Raw genomic sequence first — 22,891 nt, 5'->3', positions numbered from 1 at the left:
CCCATTTTGGCAAAATCTGCAGAGGATGAGCGCGACCCCTCCTTCAGATTAAGGCTACAACGCATTTCTTCTCCTGCTTTTGTAGATAATTACCTTCGGCAGCACAATATTCTCTTACCACATAACTGTTTTCAGATTCACTGTCATACCTACAGCAATATAGAAAATGAAGGGTAAATAAGAGTGGAAACCCGCTGTTTAATCACAGCCATTCTTCTGTTCCCGTATAGAATATCCCCCAGCTTTTTTGTATCATGAAACCCTCTTCTGTCAATGCATTCTGTAACTTCTGGCTTTAGCTGTAAGTGTTTTAGGGGGGTTGTGAGTGCTCAGAACACCACGCTTTGCTTTTTGGGGTATTCCTCTGATTTTGATGTCTCTGAGATATCAGAACACATCTGATATTTCTCTCATTCAATCGGAAAGGCTGAAAACGTTCGTGCAATGATGCCGCAGTTTCCCAGGAATAAAAAAGTGCCTCAGTTATGAACAACATCAAAACTTTCTTTCTCCAAACGAATAATTGAGCTGTTGTAAGAGTGTGAGCAAAGTTGCACTGATGTAGGAGCTCAGTTTGGAAGGATGGGATGCTGAAGTCCTGATCTACGCCTCTACTTCTTGTCATCATTCGATTCTTGTGAACAGCAGCTCTGCAGGGCAATGCAGATTCCAGACACATCTGTAACAAAGAGTGAGGTGACAGACAATAAACCACATCCCCGAGCCATGATCAAAACCATTTTTGTACAGAGTTTGTGGAGGTGGGATAGTAATTAAGAGCTCAGATGTCTGAGGGCTGTTGAGCTGTGGACTAAGAACAGCCTGAAACCAATAAACCATGGAATTCCATCCTGTCACTGTCCTGGGATGCTTCTCCCAACTGATACCCAGTGGCTCTGGATGTGTTCCCTACCTATAAGGTGTTATCCATACCAACAGAAAGCTTAGCAGTAATTAGATTGGGCTCCTAAATCCTGCAGAACTGCAGGGAGGGAAAGGCAGGGTGCCGTGTTTCTCCTCCTTGCCATTGGGACTGCCTGATCCCATTCACATACTGAAGGTTGAACTGATCCTTGAGGAGGATCCCTCGGGGTCAGCTTGCAAACATGGAGCAGGACGATGCCCTTGCCTTCAGGAATGTGCAAACCACGGTGAATTTGGTGGTTACAATAAAAGTATGGGGAACAAACATCATAAAGGCAGTGAGGTGGTGGAAAAGCATTGGGATTGAACAAGTAATTCAGCTGGGAATGGCAAAGGAGGGCTGTGTGTGGTGGAGGAGGCTGTTCTAAGCACAAGGGCTGAAGAGCCATGATAACAAGCACAGACTTGTGCCCAGTCGTGGCACATCCCTCTGGGCTCACTGTCTTGTCCCTTCTGTCCCAAAGGCCAAATATCCAGATCGCCCTCCGCTTCTGAACAGAGAAATCAGCCACGAAAATGATGTCTCTGAGAGTTCTCTCGCTGCTTTTTGCTTCTCTGAGCTTTGTTTTGATGGAAGAGAACGTCTCAGGGTAAGTGTTCTGGAAAGCACACGATGTATTTTGAGCCTTTTCCAACTTCCCGCTGGAAGCAAATGGATTCTTTCCATTGGCATCTTGGTATAAAGGTGAGAACACGAGTCCTGAGGTGGCTCTTGGATATAAAGAGATGAACAAATGATAAGAGAGATCTCAAACTAAAGCCTTTATGCCAAAGCCAAGAACTCCCAAGTTTTCCCTAGAAACTTTATTGCTCCAGGTTGGGAGTAGCAAGCTGGAAGTCGACCAGGGAGAGAAGGTTGGCTGGGAACTAGAACAAGATGTAATCATCTCACAAGAAGTAGGCTAGGGGGCATTTATTTTTTTTAAGCTTCTGAAAATGTGACCACTTACATAAAGTGGGGACATAAGAAAGGCTTTCCCTCCTTTCGTTCAATTCCTGAAACAGAACCTCCAGCTGCTACCCAAGAAGGTCCAAAAGAATCCCTATTAGAGAAGTAGGAGCTGATGTAATTCCAGCTAATAGTACCAAAGGAAGATCAGCCCTGACATCCTTGGCTAATTTAGGCAGTCCCCAACCATGTCTGCATTGTCAGACTGGTCTGAAGGTCTCAAATTGTCACCTGCCATCCCGCCCTCAGGCTCTTTGAGGATGTAGGGATTGGTTTCCTTGTTGTGTAGCTCACTGGAAAAGGTGCCTGAGCATCCTTTAGGCTGAGTCAAACTTTGGATCCATCAGAATATGGCAGGAAAGCGGATGTGGCTCTGAGGGATGTGGGTCAGCGGGCAATATTGGTGATGGGATGGTGGTTGGACTGGATGATCTTGGAGATGTTCTCCAGCCTTAATGATTCCATGATTCAATGATGCTATGAAGAGTCCCGCTGGCTCCAAACAGCCCAAGTTCACCCCGTAAGCTATCAGATACAAGCTGCAAATGTGTCAGTAGGCAGTAATGGTTACCAGGATGAGGAGCACGGCAGCTCCTTGTCCAGTCAGCAATTTGCTTTGCAGAGCTGGGCAGCACTCATTCCTCTCCTCTCCTCCACTCTACTCTTCCTACAGCCTCAGCATCAGGACTCCGGGCTCCAGACCGATGCACAGACGCTACTCTGAGGCCACGCTGGCGAGCGACTACAGCCGCACGATGGACAACATGCTGAAAAAGAACTTCGTGGAGTGGCTGCTGGCCCGGAGAGAGAAGAAAAGCGAGTGAGTGTGCAGACTTCCAGCGCTCCAAACTCACAGCTGTCGTCAGCCGAGTGATGGCTGCGTTACGATGCAGAGCTGAGGATATTTTTCTTGGATTGCAGCAGTGATTCCCGGGGGGCAAAGGGGTTGTTTTTCTTTTTTTGCTTCTTTTTTTCTTCCCTAAATCCTAGAGGTTTTTTCTGCTCTGTCGGCACACGGCACTGCCTCCTCCGGGCTCCAGTCCGCCTCCTCCCATTGCTGCGGTTGGATGGAGTGGGGAGGGAGATGGGTTTGTGGAAAAGCAGCATTCCAGCACCCTCTTGCGGTGCCTCAGGCTGAGATTTCTGCCCATTTCTGCCTTCCCAGCAACGTCATTGAGCCGTACAAGAGAGAAGCCGAGCCCCAGCTATCCGCAGCGAGTGACCAAAGCTCGGACCTGCGCAGCCACGAAGCCAAAGACTTCCTTGCTTGGCTCCTAAAAGCCAAGGAGAATCAGAGGTGAGAGCAGAGAACTGAAAACAGAATCCGGTCCCAAGAGGGGGGGGTGAAGTCCCCAAGTTCTCAACCTTTGGAGGGATTCTATAGGGCACGAATAGGTGATAAGCATCAGCAAGCAAAAGGATTTCTGTTTCAGAAAGGAATGCCATGCTTTGCAATTGTCTCATGGGTGAGGGAGACGAGAAAGATAAAAAAAAAGCTTCCATCCCTCTAAAATTTCTTAACAAATTCACATTGGAGAAATGCAGATGATTGAGGAGGCTGTCCAGGCTGTTGGCTTTTTGGTTGTTTTGGGGTTTTTTTGGTCGGTTGGTTGCTGTTTCTCAGGTAATATCAGAACAGCCTCAACAAACCCAGTGCTCTGCTGAAGTCTGAGCACTGTTTTTGACAGAGCTGAGACACAGTTGTTCCTACAGCATCCTTCGCATCACAGCTTAAAACCAAGCGCTTTGAATTAACCAAACCATTCCAGTGTGGTTTATTCAAAGCCCTATCGAAATAAAACTCACCAGTGACAACTGAAGTGAAACTGATGTGAAACTGATGCTACTTTATCTAGGCTGGGAGGCAGAGATTTGTACTTTTTGGCTTTTTCAGAATAAGGAGGGAGAAAAAGGACTTTTTATTTTAAGGATGAAGTGGGAAAAAAAATTAGTTAAGAATAACAGAGTACTGAGAATCAAAAGAAGGAAATGTTGCCAGGATTCAGGGTTGACAAGCTGGCAAGCAACGCATTAAATCAAAGGAAAATAAAATATCTGTGATGTGACTGGGAGAAGATTGTTGTATACTGCATTCAGATTGTTTCCTCTCTTGATGGCATGTCACGTTTCTTGCAGTTCTGCTTCTCCGGATGGTTCAGAAGATTTGAAGGATGTTGTGAACCAGGAGTTTCTGACATGGTTAATGTCAACTGACCTCTGCAGACCATGGTGAGCAGCTGTTCTGCCTAACCCTATAGTAAAAAACAGCCTTTCCACTGTGGCACTATACGAAGCTCCTGCCCCAGGGGTTCTTGCTGCAGTGCTCCATCTTCTGATGACCACTGAGTGCTCACACAATGTGGCTTAACTGGATTTCGTTGGAGAGTTGAGAGCTTTGGTCAGAAGCTCTGCAAAAAAATCTTCAATGATGAACTGGGGGATGGACAAACATCAAATAATGACCACCTAGAGAAGTTAATAAATCCTCTGCCCTGCTTTTCTGAGAAGAGGGGATGTTCAACTTTTAAATGATGTTTCCTTTCTATTCAGTAAACTTAAGTGTGAAAAGCAGAGAGAAAAACAAGAAATCAGGGTGCAAAAGGTTGAGGTCCCATGGGGACTCAAAGGAATGGAGAGCACATTTTATGGGTTCTAGGGGAACGAAGACTGAGAGGAGAAGGTCAACATCTATTGAAATTTAAAAAGAGATAGAGAGAAAAGCTCCTTATGCTGATGGCAAAAGTTGGACAAGGATGAAAGAATCTCCTCACCCAAGGAGGCTGTGGATGCCCCATCCCTGCAGGCATTCAAGGCCAGGCTGGATGTGGCTCTGGGCAGCCTGGTCTGCTGGTTGGTGACCTGCACACAGCAGGGGGTTGGAACTGGGTGAGCATTGTGGTCCTTTTCAACCCATTCTATGATTCTATGAAAGAAGGGTGGGCTGGCCATGAATGGAGGAGAAGGGGGCTGCTTTGTGCTACAGAGAGCTCCATGCAGGTTGGTCAGATAAAGGGAAACCAAGCAGACAATAACAAAGCAGAGACAACAGCTGAGTGCTGAGCTCATCCTGCAGGGAAAGGATGCACACCTTTGTATCCCGCTCCTCTGATCTGTTGCTGCTCTCTCTCAGAAGTTATACCTACTTTCTATTGGATACCTGTTAGCTGTGAGATATGTCATGCTATCACAAGACATCTAAAAGGTGCCACAGGGGACTGGGGGGTAAAGAAGGCAACAAATCACATTTTGTTTGCTGTCGGAGCTGCATTAAAATAGGGTAAATGTGGTTCCATAAGGATTTATGGCTCTTTTTTTCCCCTCCCATGTAGAGCTGTGTAACCACAGCACCGCCTGAGGAGCTCCCACAGCCGCACTGAGGAGGAGGCTCTGCGTTGAGTATCACCCACTTTGCCAATGGAAGAAATAAAAGATTTTCAGCCTGAAACTGCAATCAGATGAAGTTTTCATTTGGGGTCGTGCGGGGTTTAACTCAGCAATTAAAATAAAAGCACGTGTCACAGAATCACAGGGGTTGGAAGGGACCTCCGGAGATCATCGAGTCCAACCCCCAATCAAAGCAGGTTCCCTAAACCAGGTCACACAAGTAGGTGTCCAGGCGGGTCTTGAATATCTCCAAAGGAGACTCCACAGCCTCCCTGGGCAGCCTGTTCCAGTGCTCTGTCACCCTCACCATAAAGAAGTTCTTGCACATTTGTGCAGAACTTCCTATGCTGCAGTTTCTGGCCATTTCCCCTCGCCCTGTCAATAGATCCTCCCATAGAGGGGCACAGTGCTCAGCGAGTTCAGCCTACAGCAGTCCGAATTGAACAGCAGGAGGGGATGGGTTTGCATTTTAGGAGTTGCCGTTGCCTCCAGGGATGGGGCATCCACAACTTCCTTGGGTGAGGAGATCCTTTCATCCTTGTCCAACTTTTGCAATCAGCATAAAGAGCTTTTCTCTTTTTCTTTAATTTCAATAGATGTTGATTTTCTCCTCTCAGCCTTTGTTCCTCTAAAACCCATAAAATGCGTTATCCAGCCCCCTGACCCACAATAAAGGCGGCTGGGATGAACCGAGCCCCAACCACCCCCCTGAGAGCCACCGGCTGCCACCAGAAGCGTCCCTTAAGGCGGAGGCGTGGAGCGGAAGGCCCCGCCCACCTGTGTGTCACGTGGCGCGTCGCGGGTTGATGACGTCAGAAAGTGCGCGACGCGCGGCGGCGGCGCCGGGATGCACCGGCGAGGGGTGGGCGCGGGCGCTATCGCCAAAAAGAAGCTGGCGGAGGTGAGGCGGGGTCGGGTCCGTGGGGAGGTGGTTCCGGACCCCGGTAGGAGCTCCTAAGTGCGTTCGTAGGGGGTCAAACTCCGCCGGTATCCGGACAGGTGAGCTGCCAGGCTCCGGTGTTCCCGCGTGAGGGATTCAGGTCCCTTGTGGTTGGTGGCAGTTGCGGTGTCCGGCTCTAAGTGGGGTCCTCAGCATCTCTGCAGCTGTGTCTGCCGTAAGCTCGGGGTGCCCCGAGGTTTCTGGCAGTTCCCTCGTTTGGCTTCCGGGTTCGTACGTCCTTAAGGAGCATTTCCCTCGCCCAGTTTGGAGTTTGGTTCCTCTGTTTTCCAGCGCTGGCTCTACCGTTCTGTTTTCATCCTGCAGGCCAAATACAAGGAGCGAGGGACAGTCCTGGCTGAAGACCAGTTGGCCCAGGTGGGAGACCCAGCCCTGCTGTGGTGTAACCGTGTTTGTCAGCCCAGCTGTAAATCTAGGCTTCATCTTGCACTGTTTCAGGGTTGGAGCATTAAATGATGGCACCACTGGGCTGCTTTTTCCTCTAAGAACTGTGCTGTTTGCTGCAGAAGTTGCTCTGCTTCTCTCCTCTCCATCTTAGCAACATCTCATTTCTGTAGAGCTGTTTCCTTCCTTTTGAGTGCATTGAGGCTGGGCAGCGCGTCAGAGTGCTGAGTGTTGCCTTAGGGCTGTGCTTGCTTAACGTGTACTGGGGGCTGTGTTCACAGAAGGATTGAACAGAAATTCTTTTCTCTGTCCTTCAGATGTCTAAGCAGCTGGACATGTTTAAAACCAACTTGGAGGAGTTTGCCAGCAAACATAAGCAAGAGATCCGAAAAAACCCCGAATTCCGGGTCCAGTTCCAGGATATGTGTGCAACAATTGGAGTGGATCCTTTAGCATGTGAGGACCAGGCAGCAGGGATTAACAGCTGAAGATCCTCCTGGGAAGGATTCTCAGTGAAGCTGTTAGAAATTGTCCTTGGGGAAGTCTGATGGTGTATTGATTCTTAGGGTTTGTGAATGCTTTAATATGCTTTTAGGTGATACGTAAATTTAAAAGGGAGAAAAGAAAAAGGTGGAGGTAACCAAAGAGGCTCTTCACTGAGATCCTCACAGTGAGGTTTGTGAGCAGCAGTGGCTCTTAAGGAAGGTGTTTTTGCTGATGGTCCAATTGCTTTCTTTCTTCTCACTTCACAGCTGGTAAAGGATTCTGGTCAGAAATGCTGGGAGTTGGTGACTTCTACTATGAATTGGGTGTGCAGATTATTGAAGTCTGCCTGGCTCTGAAACACAGGAATGGAGGTGAGGATCTCTCTCTGTCTGTCTTCACTCCAATAGTGCAATCTGAGGCTAAGAGTGGGCAACAGCAAAGCCAATAGGAGCTGGAATCTGATACATTGTGGGAGTATAATGTGAGCAAGAGTGAGCCAGTGGTCAACACACAAAGAAGCCTTCACTACTACTGCTGGAGTAATTTTCTTGCTGTGCAGTTATGCTTTCTTGTCCCCTTTTGTTGACTCCTAGGTCTGATAACACTGGAAGAACTTCATCAGCAAGTGTTGAAGGGAAGAGGGAAGTTTGCTCAGGAAGTCAGCCAGTGAGTGTCTGTATATTGTAGGAGAAGGGAATCAAGTAACATGAGAAAGAGGAAACTGAGTAATTGATCTCAGCTGGGCTTGAAGGTGCTGCTGTTAATTGGACTCCAAATTCTAGCAATTAGTCATGTGCATGTGCTCTGTAGTTAATGACTATTTCAGGAGTGAGCCATAAGTATAAAGGGCTGTTGGCTTGGGCTGCAGATGCTGCACTCCTACTGTCACAGTCTGCTGAAGCTGCTTTGGTCCAAGCTGTAAAGGAAGGGACTGATACCTGGCCTTAGAGCAGAAGATTTTAGGGTTAGGATACAATTCCCTAGAATTGGTAATTGGGGTTTAATCTTAAACTTAGCACTTGCAGCTTGGATTTTACCAGTGTCCCTTTGATGGAACTCTGTATTTCTGTAAAGGGACACAGATAAATTAATTGTAAATTAATAATAGGAGAAAAATCAGCTGTTGATTATCTGAAATTGCAGCAAGCTCCAGTAGCTGTATCTTATACCCTCTTCACATAAAGTCTTCCTCATTTACTAAACTTAGTGCAGTTTGGGAGAGGCTTTTGGCTTAAAGCCCTGCCTTAACTTCTGCTTTCAGAGATGATCTCCTTCGTGCAATCAAGAAACTGAAGGTCTTGGGGAGTGGCTTTGGGATTATCCCTGTTGGTGGAACGTATCTGATTCAGTCTGTACCAGCTGAACTGAACATGGATCACACGGTTGTCTTGCAGCTTGCAGAGGTATTGAGCCAGGAGACTTTTAAAATGCCACCTCGAAAGAACCTCCCTGCTTCTGTGACAGGGAACACGTGGAGTGGAAAATTAATGTTCCAGCAGGAATGTGAATGCAGAGTTCGTGCTCTGGTTAGGTCAGGGCCATAGGTAAAACTGTCCACACTCTTCTAACCTGTGGGCTTAAGTCTTGACTCCAAGCATGCTATTTTTTTTTTCCTCTCTTTTCAGAAAAAGGGCTATGTAACAGTTGGTGAGATCAAGTCCAGTCTGAAGTGGGAGGTGGAACGTGCAAAGCAAATTCTGGTATGTATGAGGGCCTCTTGTGCGTGATGGAGGTCGGTGACAGGGTAGAGTGGCTGCTCCTGCATCAGAGCTGCAGATGCTTTGGTGACTGTGTGTGTTATCACAGCATGCACAGGTGATCCCAAGCTAGGTGGCAGACCAAAGGCAGAGTGTGCACAGGATGATATTGCTGTGACTTCACTAATCTCACTGAAATTTGGGATGTGTTAGCTCTGCTCCTGCATGACTACATGTCCAAACTCCATTTTCCCCTGCTCAGGATGAGTAGAAATCTGAGTTGTGCACACTCCCTTACTGTACAATAAATGCAGGGTGAGGCCTCCCCTGTGAATGGCTTGTCAGCTGTCTAGTTATGCTTTGCTCACAGTTTCTGCTCTGTTTGAATAGGAACACTTGCTGAAGGAAGGAATGGCCTGGCTGGATACACAGGCAGCAGGAGAACCTCAGTACTGGCTGCCTGCTCTCTTTACAGAGTTGTACTCTCAGGAAATCACTCCAGAGGAAGCCAAGGAGGCAATACCTTGACTGCTAAATGTTCTGTGCCTGTATCCAAGTCTTCTTGTGAGGGTACTTGCATATCACTTGAAACAGAGGGACAGTGGACTTGAAATAAAATTTTGTAAAAAGAAGTGCCTAGCTTGACAAGTTTCATAGGACCAATTCATGCTTGGTTACCTTGGGATTTTCTCCTCTATTGTGAGTGGAAACATCACTACTTATTGCAAATGGTAGCTACCTCCTCCCAGCAAGAGGAATAGTATTGCTATTGCAACTGCAGTCGTGGAGGATGCAAAAATGACTGTCTAAAGATTCTTGCTGCCTGCAGTGATGCTTCTAAAGCCACTCAGAAACCGTGCTGCAGCCCTCTGTCCTGTGAATGAGTCGTCGTTCCACCAAGGAGAACCACAGTCTAGATTCTGCCAAAACAAACTTTATTGCACAAAAAAAAATCTTATGTACAATAGTATATAAACAAGGTATCTTAGAGTGACTCTTGTGCATATATTTTTGACTCAGTTAGGTCTAAAAATCTGTTGCTAAAACATCTCTGCCTAAAGCAGTCATTTGAGGATTGTCACTTTGAAATGGAAACATTCAGAAATGGTAGGACAGACAACATTAGAGCTAGAAAACTAATACTTCTCTTTTACAGCCACATGCTAGTTATGTGAATAGTGTCCACAATAAGGCATTTTCTTGTTTCATTGTATGGGTGGATGGTAATGCCACATGCATCGCAAACAGATTTCAGAACCAGCTCTGCCTTGAGAAGGCAGCAGAGTCACAGCTCTATCCACAATGCTACTGAATGGTGACAAACAACGTGACATTTACAACAGGATTACAGAGGCAGAAAAGTAGCATACTGCTCATGATTTCTCAGGAGACCCTGCTGCCTCCCTGAGACCTTATCTGAAGGTGAACACAGCTTTATTTACTCTCTTTTGGTGTATGTGTTGAGTGAGTCCTATGTAAGTTTAGCTTTCCCTTGAGGGAAGGTAAGGTTAAAGTCTAATTCATACCAGTGACAGACCCAGGGGAGGTTGCTTGCTAGAAGGGAGGAAAGGTTCCCCTACTTGTTGAATGGCACATTTACAGTTCACAAACGTTTCCACCTTCCAGAGCTGCTTAGAGAGCAGTGTGCAGGCTTCTAAGTTCTGCAAGAGCCAATATAAATCAGAGACTGAAAATAATTCAGTGACGTATAGGACAATGCCTTTCTGTGCAGTGCATGGCAGGGGTCTTTTGGCTTTTCCTCCCGTGCTTTTTTTGCTTTTAGAACAAGAATGACTGCACTGAATGTTCTCCCACCACCAGTATGCAGCAGAGCCGTGCTGGGGGAGAGGGAATGGGACAACGTGCAACTTTGTGCTCAGCTTTCTATCAGCGTCCTCATGAAAAAAGTGGATGAAGCTATTTACCAACAAAACATTTTACTGCTTCCATCAATCATCCCCGGGGTCTTTCACATGGAGAAGCTTTTATTCACCTCCACCCAAGTTGCACTGAATACATATTTGACGTAATTGCACTTGCAGCCAGCACACACCTCTCCTCCAGCCTTGCTTTTGCTCACGGTAAAAAGCTGCCATTTCAAACATTCAAAGTACTGAAGTGTTAACTTTACAACACTCGTTGAGCTTGGCCAAGTTTGGCAAAGGAATTTCAGTCAGTAACTAAGTGTACACCTCTGGAAAGCTCCACCTAGAAACAGTGGCTTCCTGAGCTAAATTGCCCCTTATCGTAGCATTTCAGTCTGAGCAATGATGGTTGCTGTGGGGAGGGAGGTGGCAGGAGGAAAATGAAATATTACACTGACTGGAGAGATGGAAAGCAAAAAGTACTTCAGTGAAGGAAACAAACCAGCTCTCTGTTCAGAGCAGCCAGAATAAAACACTTCTAGAATACTAAATTCAAATCAAAACCTTAAAGAGTTACACAAACAAGACTTAGGGTTTTTTTTTTTAGTGCTCCCCTATCTCTGAACCAATGATTTTCTCGCCTTCCCCTTCCCCAAAACACCACGATGAACAGACCTGCACTCAATGTACAGATTCTTGCCTTTTCATCCTCCCCTTTTGTGCCTGAAATCTCAGTGGATGAAGTCACCCAAGGCTTGTGTAAAGCTTTCAGAAAGGAGCCCAGATTCCACCACTGCTCTTTATCTTTGGTCTGTCTAGAACAGTGTCTAGAAGAAAGACATCGGGTAGATGGGCTCTACAGAGCAAACAGGCTCCATCTCTCCCAGTCTGCACAAAAAGGTTTCATCCAGGCACACAGTGCCTGGGCCATGTCATACCCCAGACTCATCAAAGCGCTCCCACAGCTACAGCTCCATGTTCAGCATGGCCCCAGGGAAGGCCTCACTGTAGGAACAGAAAAGCTGTAAAGAGGAGTCGCAGTCTACATCTCATTCTTTAATCAAATGGAGACAAAAATAATAATAATAATAATAATAATAATAATAACCAGTGTAGATGTTCTTCCAAAAATAACCTGATGCCACATGCTCCGGATTTCTAGTAGAGTAAGTACCTTGTAAGAGTAGCCTGTCACAAGCTTGGCTTTGTCTAGCATGAAGTCTTCTCATTCAGCGTTATCCACCAGAGCAGTAAAAGGAGACAGAAGATATCCCCCAGTTTTCTCCACTCTGGCATTGGTTTGGTTGTTGAGTCTGTCAGGGGTACTCTAGTGTGAAGACAGAACATCCCCACGGCTTGGCCTCTCCGTTGGTAACGCAGCTCTAAGCTTTGGAGCAGCCCTGAGTGTCTGTCTCTGTCTCAGAGGAGCTGCTCTCAGAGTCTATTTCTGTATTCTCCTGCTGATGTTTCTCTTGCACCTTCTGCCGAATTCCTTGCAAACGGATTAATAGGGACTGATAGTCAAAGTGGCCTCGTTTTTCTCCAAAAGGATCCTGGAAGGAAACCAGAGATGAACGCATTAATATACACCTCCTGCCAGAAGGATAATGGTCTAAAGAAAGCTGTACAGTAACTGGCCAGCACAGAGTTGAATTCCACCTTGTGATCAATGGGACCGTGTCAATGGCCTCACAAAACTCCAAACTGATACCAATTGCTCTTCCCTCACCCACCAGCAGTCATTTTGTTGTAGAAGGCCACCAGAGTCATCAGGCACAGCTTGTCCTTTGTGAAACCACATTTTAAATCAAGATGCTGAGCTGCTTAAACACTTCTTGCTTTTATCCCTATTCCATGTTAAAGGCAATTGCCAGGGCTATATGCAGCAGTGGTGAAGTTTCACCTGTCCCATGTGGCTCCAGAGTTAACAAGACAGCACATCTGCCAAGCACTGAACCAATATTATATCTGTCTAGAGTGACTTCATTTTAAATACAGAGCAGTGGAGATAACAGTAGCAAACTGTGTTCAGACTCCCTGCACTGCTATTTACGTGAGCAGAAAACAGACTGTGGTAGCCACCAGCTCTGGAGACTGAGCACAGCAGTCCCAAGCCATCGTGTTCTTCAGAAGTAACCCAGCTCTGGCTCTCTGAAGAAGAAACAAGAGTTGATCACACCTGACAATCCTCTGATCTCACCAAATACAGCCTTCAGCACAGTGCTCTCATTTTCATTTCTCATTTTCAGGAATTTCTCGCTCCAAACATGAACCTTCCTGCTTCAGGAGTGCTTTCATGTTATGAATTACACAGTCAGTGATGGCACTGACAGGAAAGAAGGACTCAGATCAGAGACACTGGATCATTAAATCAAACACCTCCATCTTTCCTTAACAGTGAGATTTCTCAATGAGTCAGACAAGAGGTGCCTGATGAGGGAGGAAGACGTGTTCAGATGCAAATAGCTTGGCAGTCTATTCTGCAAGGTCTATTTTCCTACAGAAATGAGCTCCTTTGTTCAACCTGTCTGGATGTATTTGCCATATTGTTGCTGTTCCCCTAATCCTTCCTCCTCCAGATACTTTTGCCTCAGTCAGCCACTTTCAACTGCATCTTACAGAACAACTCTGACAAGTGTCAGAGAAAAGTTCCTATCTGTACCAGCAAAGAAATCCATGAAAAAGAAATCTTACCAGCACCTCAAGAAAATGATGCAATAGAGCTCAGCTGCCATCTGTATTGTATAGACTATATGGGCCTCCCCTGCTTAATGCCAGATCCACATGAAAGCAAACTGCACTTCTTTAAACAGTGCTATAAGTATCTGCTTGCTCTGAGTGTGGCTCAGGTCCAGCACTGAGAGGAATCCCACAGCCCTGAAAACACTGTGTGCATACTCCAAACTCAGGAAAGTTAGTGCTTTATTCACAGGAGTTCCATGGTTAACTCAGAGTTGAGTTAACCACAGCGGATAGAAACTGTGATTGAAACACAGCTGATAGAAAAGGTGCAGATCCACCCCATGTTGCACATCACACAGTGCAACTGTTTGCCACTATGAGTGTATTTGGAATCCAAGTCCTGAATTGACAAGAAAATCATCTGCTACCCACCTGCATCGTCTGACCTTGGAGATAAAGTCTCTCTTTGCACACCCCTTCATAGAAGTCGTAGTATTCCATGAAGGATTTCTCCATTACACCCCTGAACATAATCAGAGAGCAAAGAGTCAACAGAGAATGACAGTATTACAATGGTTGCATCATCCAGGGTCACAGCATCCCACTGAACCACAGTCATGTAATCAGCACAGCTCAAGCCAGACAACTAACTGGGTACAGCGAGGCAGGACACAGAACAAAACAAACTGCAGCACTGCTGCAGCTGAACAGACCCTGCATGTGTTTCTACAACAGCTGTGCTTTTCTCTCTGTCTGAAATGTTCTTTTTTTTCCCCTCTAAAAGAAGGCACATTTCTTCCCAAACACAAATCAGAGGATGCAGCCACTGTGCACAGTAACACAGCTTTGATCATTGCACAGCTCCTGGGCACGACAGAGATGCAGTCATCCATTTCAGAAGAAACAAAACCACTTTGCACTAGAGCAGGACGATTTAAAGATTTCTCTTCTCTGGAGCACCTCTCAGGATGTCAGGAAAAGCAACCAGAGAATCTCAACCTGTTTCCCCACACCCGTTTTCTTATGCTCCCTCCCTGCCTCCTTTCCATACCGTAGTGGCTCAGGGCAGGGACACTTTCCTTCCAACATGTCACACACTGCTACTCGGATGGTCTCATGCCGAATACACTCATTATAGTTCTTGCTGTCCCCAGGGTGCCTCTCCTGGAAATAGAATTTGGGCCAGTGAGTCCATGTTACTGGAATGACTCTTCGTCTCTCCCTCGAGACTGATGAATTTCACTGGTGCATGAACCCACTAGAGCTTTGTCTGTTTTGTGTATGCTGAGCTAATTTATACAGGAGGAAAAAAAAGGAAAAAAAAAAAAAGCTGGCACCATTTTCTACATCTACAGAGTCTTGGACTCGCACAGCTGGGGAGGCAAGTCAGCTGATAGCTGGCACAGAAAGCTGCCTCTCTCTGGGATGCCAGAACCACGAAAACCTGAGCAGTTTGGTTTCTACACGACAGTGTGTCTCAAAGAAGCTGCATCAGGAGTCATATAGCAGAGAAACACCTTTTCTTCTTCTGTTACTTTTCTCTATGAGAGCTAAGCAGCCTCCAGTTCAGAGCTTTGTAATTCCCCCCCCCTCAAGCTCTGACCAGAGGCAGAGCAAACTGAAAGAAAGCCAAGTGACACAGCCTTGCTTTGTCCCCATTTCCAGAATGTGTTTCGTTACCAGGTCAAGGTGTGGAGTGAAGGGAGAAATTGCTGCAGAACCAAAGATGAACCATCTTCAACTCTCACCTGCTCAAAGCCAGGTTCATTGTGATACGGGTTCTCAGTCATCAGAGACTGGATGGAGATGAGGACTGAGGAGATGCTCTGTGCTGGGCTCCACGCTGGCCCGGTCCAAGTGCTGAAGCATCAAAACAGAAAAGGATCAATTAACAAGGCAGGATCAGCCCAGCAACAACCATCTCCCCAAATATCAAAGATAAGAAAGCTCAGAAAACACATCTACACCTTACAGAAATGTGACAGGAGAAGTAACAGCTGCTACAGAAAGACAAAGCGCTGCACACCGAGAAAGTTTCCAAGTCGAAGGCAGTTTATTCTCTCAGTCAAATGAGAGCATTAATCTGAGCCATGCAAGAGGCTGGGGAGCTTCACAGCTAACACACAGAGGGAATCACAGGTGAGCTGAGGAAAAGTACCATCTTCAAATACCTCTCGGTGCACTTCAGAGCTATGGCTGTAATCTTGTACAGCACCCTGAAGCAACACATGCTGCCAACACTACAGTAAGTCAAGAACTGCAACTGTTTAAGAAGTTAAATCTAACTTTGCAGACTCAAGACTATTACTTGGGCAGTTTGTAATGCAGACAGCACAAGGTCTGCCACCAAAAGCAATCACGGATGCCTTGCTGTAGGAACAAGGTGCTCCTCTAATATGCGTGGTGTAGCAAAAACCTCCACACAGAACAACAGGTCAGAACTGCTACTTGCCATTAATATCCGAGCTCCAGATAGAGAGCTGCTTCCCTGGGAGCTGAACAAGGATGTACTGACCCACATATGCTCTTCCTAAATTCATTCACAGCTTCCCATTGCTGGTAAGGCTGAGGCTCTTTGTTCACTCTTCAATAATTTAGCTTCCATGCCAAGGCTACAGTACATGAGCAACGAGGCAGCTTGCGTGGAAGCTGCTGGGCATTCAGCCCCCTGAGCTTCAGACAAGCCCTGCACACCTCAGTGCTTCCCAGGCATTGGCATCCAGCTCACTGGATCAGAAAGGCTCACTTGCTGAGGAAAATGTTTCCCAGCACACTGCATCTCTCACCCAGCCCTGGACCAGCAGATGAGTATCAGTGACTTGAATCAACTTTAGCATAAGGGACACGGTGCTGCTGAAACCATCCCAAAGACAATAACCACAGCTGTGCTCAGATTCCTGTTGTTTGATGAAACCCCTCCAGCAATTCAAGCCATCGCTGCCCTTTCCCCACTTGGCTGCCTCTACCTGCACCAGTCCAGAGCCTCAGCAAAAGCCCTTTCTTACTTGCAACTGAAAAACCATCACAGCTGGAGTGGGGAGTATCACACTACAGCCAGAGTCCCTCTGGTAGAGCCTAAAAGCCACTGAATCAGCCAGGACTCAGTTTAAAAACCAAGTATGTGAGTAACAAGCATTTGCAGCAGTGGAGCCTGTTGGAACAGGCAGCATGGGAGCAGGGATTGTAAATCATTAGACCTACCCAGCCTCATATACTACATGTAGGTGGAAGCCCAGAGCACTCAAATGGCTTTCAAGGAAGTTCTTAGAGGCTTTTAATCTTATTTATTTTTAAACCCACACAGAGGGAGGAAATTAAAACCACGAAAACCTGCATTCAGAAAGCATTAAGGATCAGCTTGCAAGGAGCAAGAGCAGAAGAAAGGCAGCGCTCAAGCCAGGGCTTTGCAAGGGGAAGCAGAAAAGTGACAGTATGCACTGAACTTCATGCTTCCCCTGCTCCACTCTCAGATGCTTTTCGAGACAAGTTAGACTCTGAGCTCAGAAGAGGAATTTGTGCTGCTTTACGACTCTGATCCAGTGCATAACTTTACAGAAGCATAGAGGTGCATCCAAGCATGTCTGGGGCAAGATCGGGGCACAGAGCGTTGAGAAGGATGTGCGAGGCACAGTGCAGCCAGTGGCTACCTCCTGATTTCCCACCAAAACAGCCAAAGTCTCCTCTTACCCTAGAATACTCAGGCAGACTTTCCCATTGCGGTAGAAGTTGGGGTTAAACCTCACTGTGTTATTGCCCGTTGTCATCAGTTTGACCCTTGGCGGGTGGATGGGATAATCTGGAGGACAGCGAAACAGGAACAAGAAGAAACCCCCTTCATAAGGCGTGTCAAATGGGCCTGTGATCAATGCATGAATCTGGAAAACAAAAGCCCATCTTGCGCACCACTTCAACATTGTGCAGCACCATCAAATCCTCAACAAAGCCAACCGAAGGCAAGCAATACCTCCACCCAGGCATGGACACGGCACCTTCCCCAAGCACACGCCACGTGCAGGCCATACACAACCCCCCCTCTTTCCCTCCTTAGCCAGAGCCACTGCTGCACCCTTCTCTCCCCTCTGCCACACTCAATGTGCAGAGCAGGTTTCCAACGCGAGGTTTGGCCACAGTCCACGGCAGCTGCCTCCCATACATCTCAACACAGTCCAAAGAGGACTGAATCACAGTTCAGCTGGTGAGCTCTGCTTTAAAAAGATTTCAAATATGAAAAAAAAAAAAAAGGCTAATTTTAGCAAGAAAAAAAGGCAGATTTTCTGCCAAAACTAGAACATTCCTCAATTTTATGGTCTCATGCTGATTTGGTTTTATTGAAACCAATCATTTAATTACCTCTGCCAGGATCTGAAATTAAGACCCCATGCTCCCCTCGCTAATTACCTTCAAAAATCTCAATTGCATACCAGGAAATCTGCTCCCATTGGGCTATTAGGGAAGCTTCCTCCTTTTCCATCCTCCTGAAGTGATCCAAGCAATCTCCTTCAATGATCCTCTTACCCACCTAGGATGTTAGTTAAAAACCCCAAGGCTGCTGTTCTACAAACCCGCATTTCTGCTGAAGGGCATTTTGGCACTTTTCAGCCTTCAAACCCAGGGAGGTCAGAGCTCCAGCAAAATGCCCAAGGTCTGAGCTGTCTGCACACAGACACTCCCTTTTGCACTATCTCCAAAAATCCAAGAGCCCTAAGCCAGGCAGGTGCTCACACTGAGGGAATCAAGGCAGTGCCAAGTCTGTCAAGGGGGTGAGAGAAGTGTGCAGCAGAGGAGAAACCAAAGCAACCCCATACACACACACACACACACACACACACACACAGAGCTTTCTCAGAATCCAGCACAGCCAGATGAGGTGACACTGGCTGGAGAAAAGTAGCATCAGCCAAGGAATGCACTGGATCAAGATCACTGTTTGAGCAACACCAGCCTCCAAGATCACTGCACTCTCTCAGGCATAATTGGCAATTCCCTATCCTGGAAAATCCCTAGAGCCAGGCAGCCAGAAGGGGAAGAACTGGGGCAGGAGAGGCAAGAGACACACCTGGCCCTAGGGAACAGATGTGCTGGAGGTGATGTGATGGGAGTAGCTACACAGGTCAGATCTGCATGAACTCGTAGAATTGTTTGAGTTGGAAGGGACCTGTAAAGGCCAGCTGGTCCAGTTCTCCTGCAGTGAACAGGGACACCTACAGCTCGATCAGGTGCTCACAGCCTGGTCCAACCTGACCTCAGGTGTTGTCTTCAGGGACAGGGTATCTACCACCTCTCTGGGACAGGGATGCTGTTACCTGTGAGAGCCAGGCAGGCAGCTCCACAGCAAGGCAGCATCTGGACCCAGGGATAAATCCCACTGCCAGGTCACAACAGTTAAACACCTCTGCCTTCCATAGGTGACTTACATATAATTCAGCATTTCCAGTGACTGACAGGTGTTCCTCATTTCCAGCCCCTCACAAATTCCCCCATACCCAACAGATTTCCATAGAGCTAATCTAGTGATTCTTTTCAAGCATCTGCAGGGCAAAGAACAAGCGGGGTTGGCACTCCACTAGTTCATAGGACTTTATCTGTGGAAACTCCCAGCTTCCTGGGATGGTATCTCTCCACAAAACCATTTTTTCCTTGACAGCCTCCTTCCATTTAAATGCAGCCCAGATTGTCACCAAAAAAAAACCAGAGCTGCATTGTGCTCTTACAGGACTCACCCTGACTTCTTGTTTTGAGACAAGGGATTACACCATTTGGGAGAATCCTCAGAGCTGCCACCAAAAGCAACACACAGAAGAGTGGGAACTTGAACCCATTCCAAAGTGTCTCTTACCTTGGTCATATCATGGGGATCAGGCACAACAAACATTCCCGGGGGCGGTTCCTTGTAAATGGACATAATATCCCTGCAACAAAGGAAACAGGAATTTAGTCAAAATCTCCCTTGGTGTTCATCAGCCCTTGAGGCATGGAATGTTCTAGAGGACAAATCTGCGTAGAGATGCAAAGGGACAGATTTTTAAGATGGAAATTTGCAACTCCAAGTGGTAGATGCTCTCCTTTGGTCTGACTGTTTCCTGGCTGAGCTCTCTTAACTTATCTTAAACAACAGTTGAAGAGCACAGGCAGCATTCAGTGAATCAGTGAGGCATCAGACCTCAGCACCTTGGCTACCTGCTGTCTTGCTTTTTAACCCTGAATCAACTCCAGCATGTAGGAATTAACAGTAAGCTTCTCCTAAGGTCAGCACAAAAAAGCTCTCATTGGTGAATGTTGTCACCCAACAGAAAACTTTACCTCTCTGTTTTCTCTCCATACTTTGTGCTATTTACAAAGTCCCTTCTGCAGACCAAGTCACTTTTTTCCCCAACATACAGTGACTGAACTGTGTCCAAAAACCGCTCGGTCAAGTTTGGTTTTAATCAGACAGTTGGTTCAAGTGCTATTAGGAAGCACAGACACACACACACAACTTCATCACAATGGTTTTATTTCCTGGACTAAACAAAATGAAAAATAACAAGTTTACAAATACACCAAACAGCACCCATCACCTTTCATTGCCAAAAAGCTCCCCATCACAATCAGAGCTGCACTGTACTCTGGGACAAGCTACCACTAGACCTGTTCAGGAAACAATCAGAGTCCAGAGACGTTTCAGGGCAAGAACGAGTTTGAGAACAACAGGAGAGCTTTGCCTTCCTACTTAGCATTATGAAGTTTATTGCTTTTGGTGTTTGGATGGAAAACTGCCAAAATATCTGGTGCCATCTTTGGAAGACATTAGGCAAGCTCTAGAACAAGCAACAGAACAAGGATGAGCAAGAGCCTGGCAGGCAGCAATACTGTTCTGAAGGAAGAGGAAGAACTTGCTGTAACAGTGCCAATATCTCTAACAATAAAAGACCGTATTGCTCACAGTATCAAAGGCTATTGACATACCAGGTTTAACCAGATGATTCTTAAAGAGTCAGAGCAGCCAAATGGGTGGGCACCAACCAGGAAAAAGGATTGCTACCGGCAGGTTTAGGATAACATCTTGCAAAACTCAACTTGACTGCTGATGGGAGCAGAGGAGCTCATTCCCTTCCTATTTAACAGCATCTCCACTGAGCACGCTGCAATCCTGAGGGCAGGATGAGGGCAGCGTGCCACACAACGTGGCTGCCAAAGGCCACAGCAACAGGAGAAGGAGGATATCCCAGAGGGTCTGTGGCCTTCACCCAAACACCTGAGCACAGAGCCCTGGGGCTGCACCTAAGAGAGCCCCTGGGCACGGTAATGAATTACAGAATCATTATGGTCGGAAAAAACCTCTCAGATCCATAAACCCAAGCCCAGCCCACCCCCAAACCACGACCCCAAGTGCCACATCTCTGCAGTTCCTGAACACCTCCAAGGACGGCAACTCCACCACCTCCCCGTACAGCCTGCGTGCCGACGCCTCATTGCTCTTTTGGAGAAGAGATTTCTCCTAATACCCAACCTGAACCTCTTCTGGCACAACGTAATGCCATCACCCGTCATCCTACGGCTGCTACCTGATACAGAGGCCGATCCCTTCCAGTGTTTCTCCTGAGATTCCTCTTCCCCAGCGACCGCCAGGATCCGTCCCGATGACCCCAAGGACCCGTCCCCAGCCCCAAACCCGGCTGAACCCCTTGGCGCGGCCCCGGTTCCCCGTTATCGGCGTAGGAAAGCGGGCGGCCCCGCACAACCACGGAACGGGACAGCGGGGCTCCGTCGGAGCTCTCCGTGCCGGGGAAGGACAAGAGGAGGCCCCGGGGGAGGGGAGGACAGGGCGGCCCGCTCACCGTTTGATTCGCAGCAGGCAGGCCGAGCTGGGCCGCTCGCTGTCCCAGTCACCGCTGACCGTGGGGTCCCAGAAGGCGGAATGCGTGAGGAGCGCGGCCCCCGCGGCCGCCGCCGCCGCTGCGGCGATGGGAGCTCCGCCGCTTCCCGGAGCTACGCTGGAAGCAGCCGGAGAAGAGCCGAAACCAGCGGCCGCCCACAGTTCGGCGGGGATGAAAACGCCGGGGTTCCCCGCGCCGCCGCCAGAGCTGGTCGAGGTGCCGCCGCCACCGCTGCCCGCCGCCGCCGCCGCCAACACCGCGGCCGGAGCCGCCTCCTCGGCGGCCGGACTCTCCGCCATTCCGCGCCCGGCCTCGGAGAACGCCGCTTCCGGGACTCCGCACCAACGAGTCGGTCGGCCAGAGCGGCCACCGCCTCGCGCCTCCTCCACCGATCGCCGCCCAGAGCGTCACCTCCTACACGCTGCCCTCCCACTACCGGCGCTGACTCCCCCCCCAGCTGCCATAGAGTCTCCTTTCGGTACCAGAGAGGCCCTTCCACGGAGACCGCCCTCTCCTCCCAATAGGCTGTGCGTCGCCTGCGCAACAGCGCCCCCTGCTGTGCCGGCGGACTGCAGAGGCAGAGAAGTCGGACTCGTGGAAATGGGAGTTTTTTTGAGGCTCAGCAGGGAAGCAGCTGCTACGGAGATGCTGAGCACGGCCCCGAGCAGCCATCACTGAACCATTTTACTCCCAAGGTCAGTGCTGCCATACCAGAGATACACAAAATAATCTGGTTTAATCCATTTCACGCACAAAAGACCGACGTAAAGAAGAAATGCAATCAGATTACATGCCAGAAAAGGTCAGGTAACACAGCACTGCGCTGTGAGTACAGGTGAGCAGGTGACACACTGCCAACTACACCATGTTAACTGAAGGTTCCCAGGGACCTTCACTGATAGTTTTACCCCCACACTTCACAAGGAGCACAGATAAGCTTCCCCCATGCTCAAGAGAAATCTGCCTCTCTCCAGCTCACAGCTGTCTGTGATGCACTTTAGCTTCTCACTGAAGGAAACATAAAAGCACAAGTTAAGCTGTGCATCATCCTCTCTATCAGCAAGGGTTTCTGCTACTGCAGTCCAGCATGGTTAACATTTAAAACAGATAAACCTCAGCTGGAGTAGAAATCCAGGCATGGAGAACAGGGTTCTCTCCTTTGAGCAATTATGTATTTGTCCCCACCTGGCAACCTCTCTGAACATATAGAACCTTTCCTCTTTGTCAGCTAGTGGGTTTCATCTGGGCTCTTCCTGGAGACCCTTTTCTCCAAGCAGTGTCCAGAATGGGTTTGTCTGTTTGTTGTTTTTGGGCAGAAATCAAAACCCTTCTCCAACTCCTTTCACACTGCACAAGCAGCTGTTACAAAGGAACAGAGAAGTTACTGATATTCGTGTCCCCAGGCGTGTCCCAACCACGCTTCAGAGGCTTTAGTATACACAGACACTGCATTAATTCAATTACCTAAAGCTGATAACCAGACTAGCTTCCCACATGGTTACCTTCCTTAAAGGCACAGCTGTCTTACACTGGGTCCAAGATTCAGCTTAGACCTCAGAACTTCTCCTCGCTCAGTGTGCTCCAAACTCTGAAACAGCTGAGGCATGCAACTGTTGAGAAAGAAATAACACTGTCTGTGGTCCTGTGCTTAAACCAATGCTTTGAAGAGGCCTATGAACAGTGTGACCTTGAAACCATTTTTCTTT

At 47.8% G+C, this 22,891-nt stretch overlaps 3 protein-coding genes across 5 annotated transcripts; 2 read left to right on the top strand and 1 right to left on the bottom strand.

Annotated features, from left to right (window-relative positions):
- The first annotated feature begins 1,443 nt into the window (after positions 1 to 1,443).
- Positions 1,444 to 4,106, top strand: LOC122188539 (gastric inhibitory polypeptide). The gene is made up of 4 exons (XM_042886930.1): positions 1,444 to 1,514; positions 2,547 to 2,693; positions 3,039 to 3,170; positions 4,010 to 4,106. The coding sequence occupies exons 1-4, from the start codon at positions 1,444 to 1,446 to the stop codon at positions 4,104 to 4,106; spliced, it is 447 nt and encodes a 148-aa protein (XP_042742864.1).
- Positions 4,107 to 6,086: 1,980 nt separating this feature from the next.
- SNF8 (SNF8 subunit of ESCRT-II) lies at positions 6,087 to 9,414 on the top strand. Of its 3 annotated transcripts, none has more exons than XM_042886950.1 (8): positions 6,087 to 6,158; positions 6,522 to 6,572; positions 6,917 to 7,055; positions 7,352 to 7,456; positions 7,679 to 7,751; positions 8,347 to 8,488; positions 8,711 to 8,785; positions 9,173 to 9,414. In XM_042886950.1, exons 1-8 carry the CDS (start codon positions 6,105 to 6,107, stop codon positions 9,308 to 9,310), a joined length of 777 nt encoding a protein of 258 aa, XP_042742884.1. In that variant the 5' UTR covers positions 6,087 to 6,104; the 3' UTR covers positions 9,311 to 9,414. The 3 variants fall into 3 exon arrangements, with proteins under 3 accessions (XP_042742884.1, XP_042742886.1, XP_042742885.1); XM_042886952.1 differs by lacking the exon at positions 6,087 to 6,158 and adding an exon at positions 6,191 to 6,256; XM_042886951.1 differs by lacking the exon at positions 6,087 to 6,158 and adding an exon at positions 6,378 to 6,424.
- Positions 9,415 to 9,700: 286 nt separating this feature from the next.
- Positions 9,701 to 21,499, bottom strand: UBE2Z (ubiquitin conjugating enzyme E2 Z). Its single transcript, XM_042886949.1, has 7 exons — positions 21,147 to 21,499; positions 19,166 to 19,238; positions 17,017 to 17,204; positions 15,078 to 15,189; positions 14,381 to 14,493; positions 13,762 to 13,852; positions 9,701 to 12,200 (listed from the first exon to the last, which is right to left on the bottom strand). The coding sequence occupies exons 1-7, from the start codon at positions 21,482 to 21,484 to the stop codon at positions 12,030 to 12,032; spliced, it is 1,086 nt and encodes a 361-aa protein (XP_042742883.1). The 5' UTR covers positions 21,485 to 21,499; the 3' UTR covers positions 9,701 to 12,029.
- Positions 21,500 to 22,891: the final 1,392 nt, after the last annotated feature.

The sequence above is a fragment of the Lagopus leucura genome, unplaced genomic scaffold (genome assembly GCF_019238085.1).
Source record: "Lagopus leucura isolate 7727_CA_CO unplaced genomic scaffold, USGS_WTPT01 Super-Scaffold_100066, whole genome shotgun sequence".
Lineage (NCBI taxonomy): Eukaryota > Metazoa > Chordata > Aves > Galliformes > Phasianidae > Lagopus > Lagopus leucura.
The sequence above is the reverse complement of the archived record's forward strand: the minus strand, read 5'-3'. Positions and strand labels throughout refer to the sequence as shown.

Bases quoted from the DNA above. Each gene is read 5' to 3' on its own strand.
- UBE2Z (XM_042886949.1), bottom strand. From the start codon at position 21,484: ATGGCGGAGAGTCCGGCCGCCGAGGAGGCGGCTCCGGCCGCGGTGTTG. The intron at 14,494-15,077 runs GTGAGAGTTGAA...TTCTATTTCCAG, and splicing joins ATGAACCTGGCTTTGAGCAG to GAGAGGCACCCTGGGGACAG. The intron at 13,853-14,380 runs GTATGGAAAGGA...GATTATGTTCAG, and splicing joins CCCTGCCCTGAGCCACTACG to GGGTGTAATGGAGAAATCCT.
- LOC122188539 (XM_042886930.1), top strand. From the start codon at position 1,444: ATGTCTCTGAGAGTTCTCTCGCTGCTTTTTGCTTCTCTGAGCTTTGTT. The intron at 2,694-3,038 runs GTGAGTGTGCAG...CTGCCTTCCCAG, and splicing joins CGGAGAGAGAAGAAAAGCGA to CAACGTCATTGAGCCGTACA. The intron at 3,171-4,009 runs GTGAGAGCAGAG...CGTTTCTTGCAG, and splicing joins AAAGCCAAGGAGAATCAGAG to TTCTGCTTCTCCGGATGGTT.
- SNF8 (XM_042886950.1), top strand. From the start codon at position 6,105: ATGCACCGGCGAGGGGTGGGCGCGGGCGCTATCGCCAAAAAGAAGCTG. The intron at 6,573-6,916 runs GTGGGAGACCCA...TCTGTCCTTCAG, and splicing joins CTGAAGACCAGTTGGCCCAG to ATGTCTAAGCAGCTGGACAT. The intron at 7,457-7,678 runs GTGAGGATCTCT...GTTGACTCCTAG, and splicing joins TCTGAAACACAGGAATGGAG to GTCTGATAACACTGGAAGAA.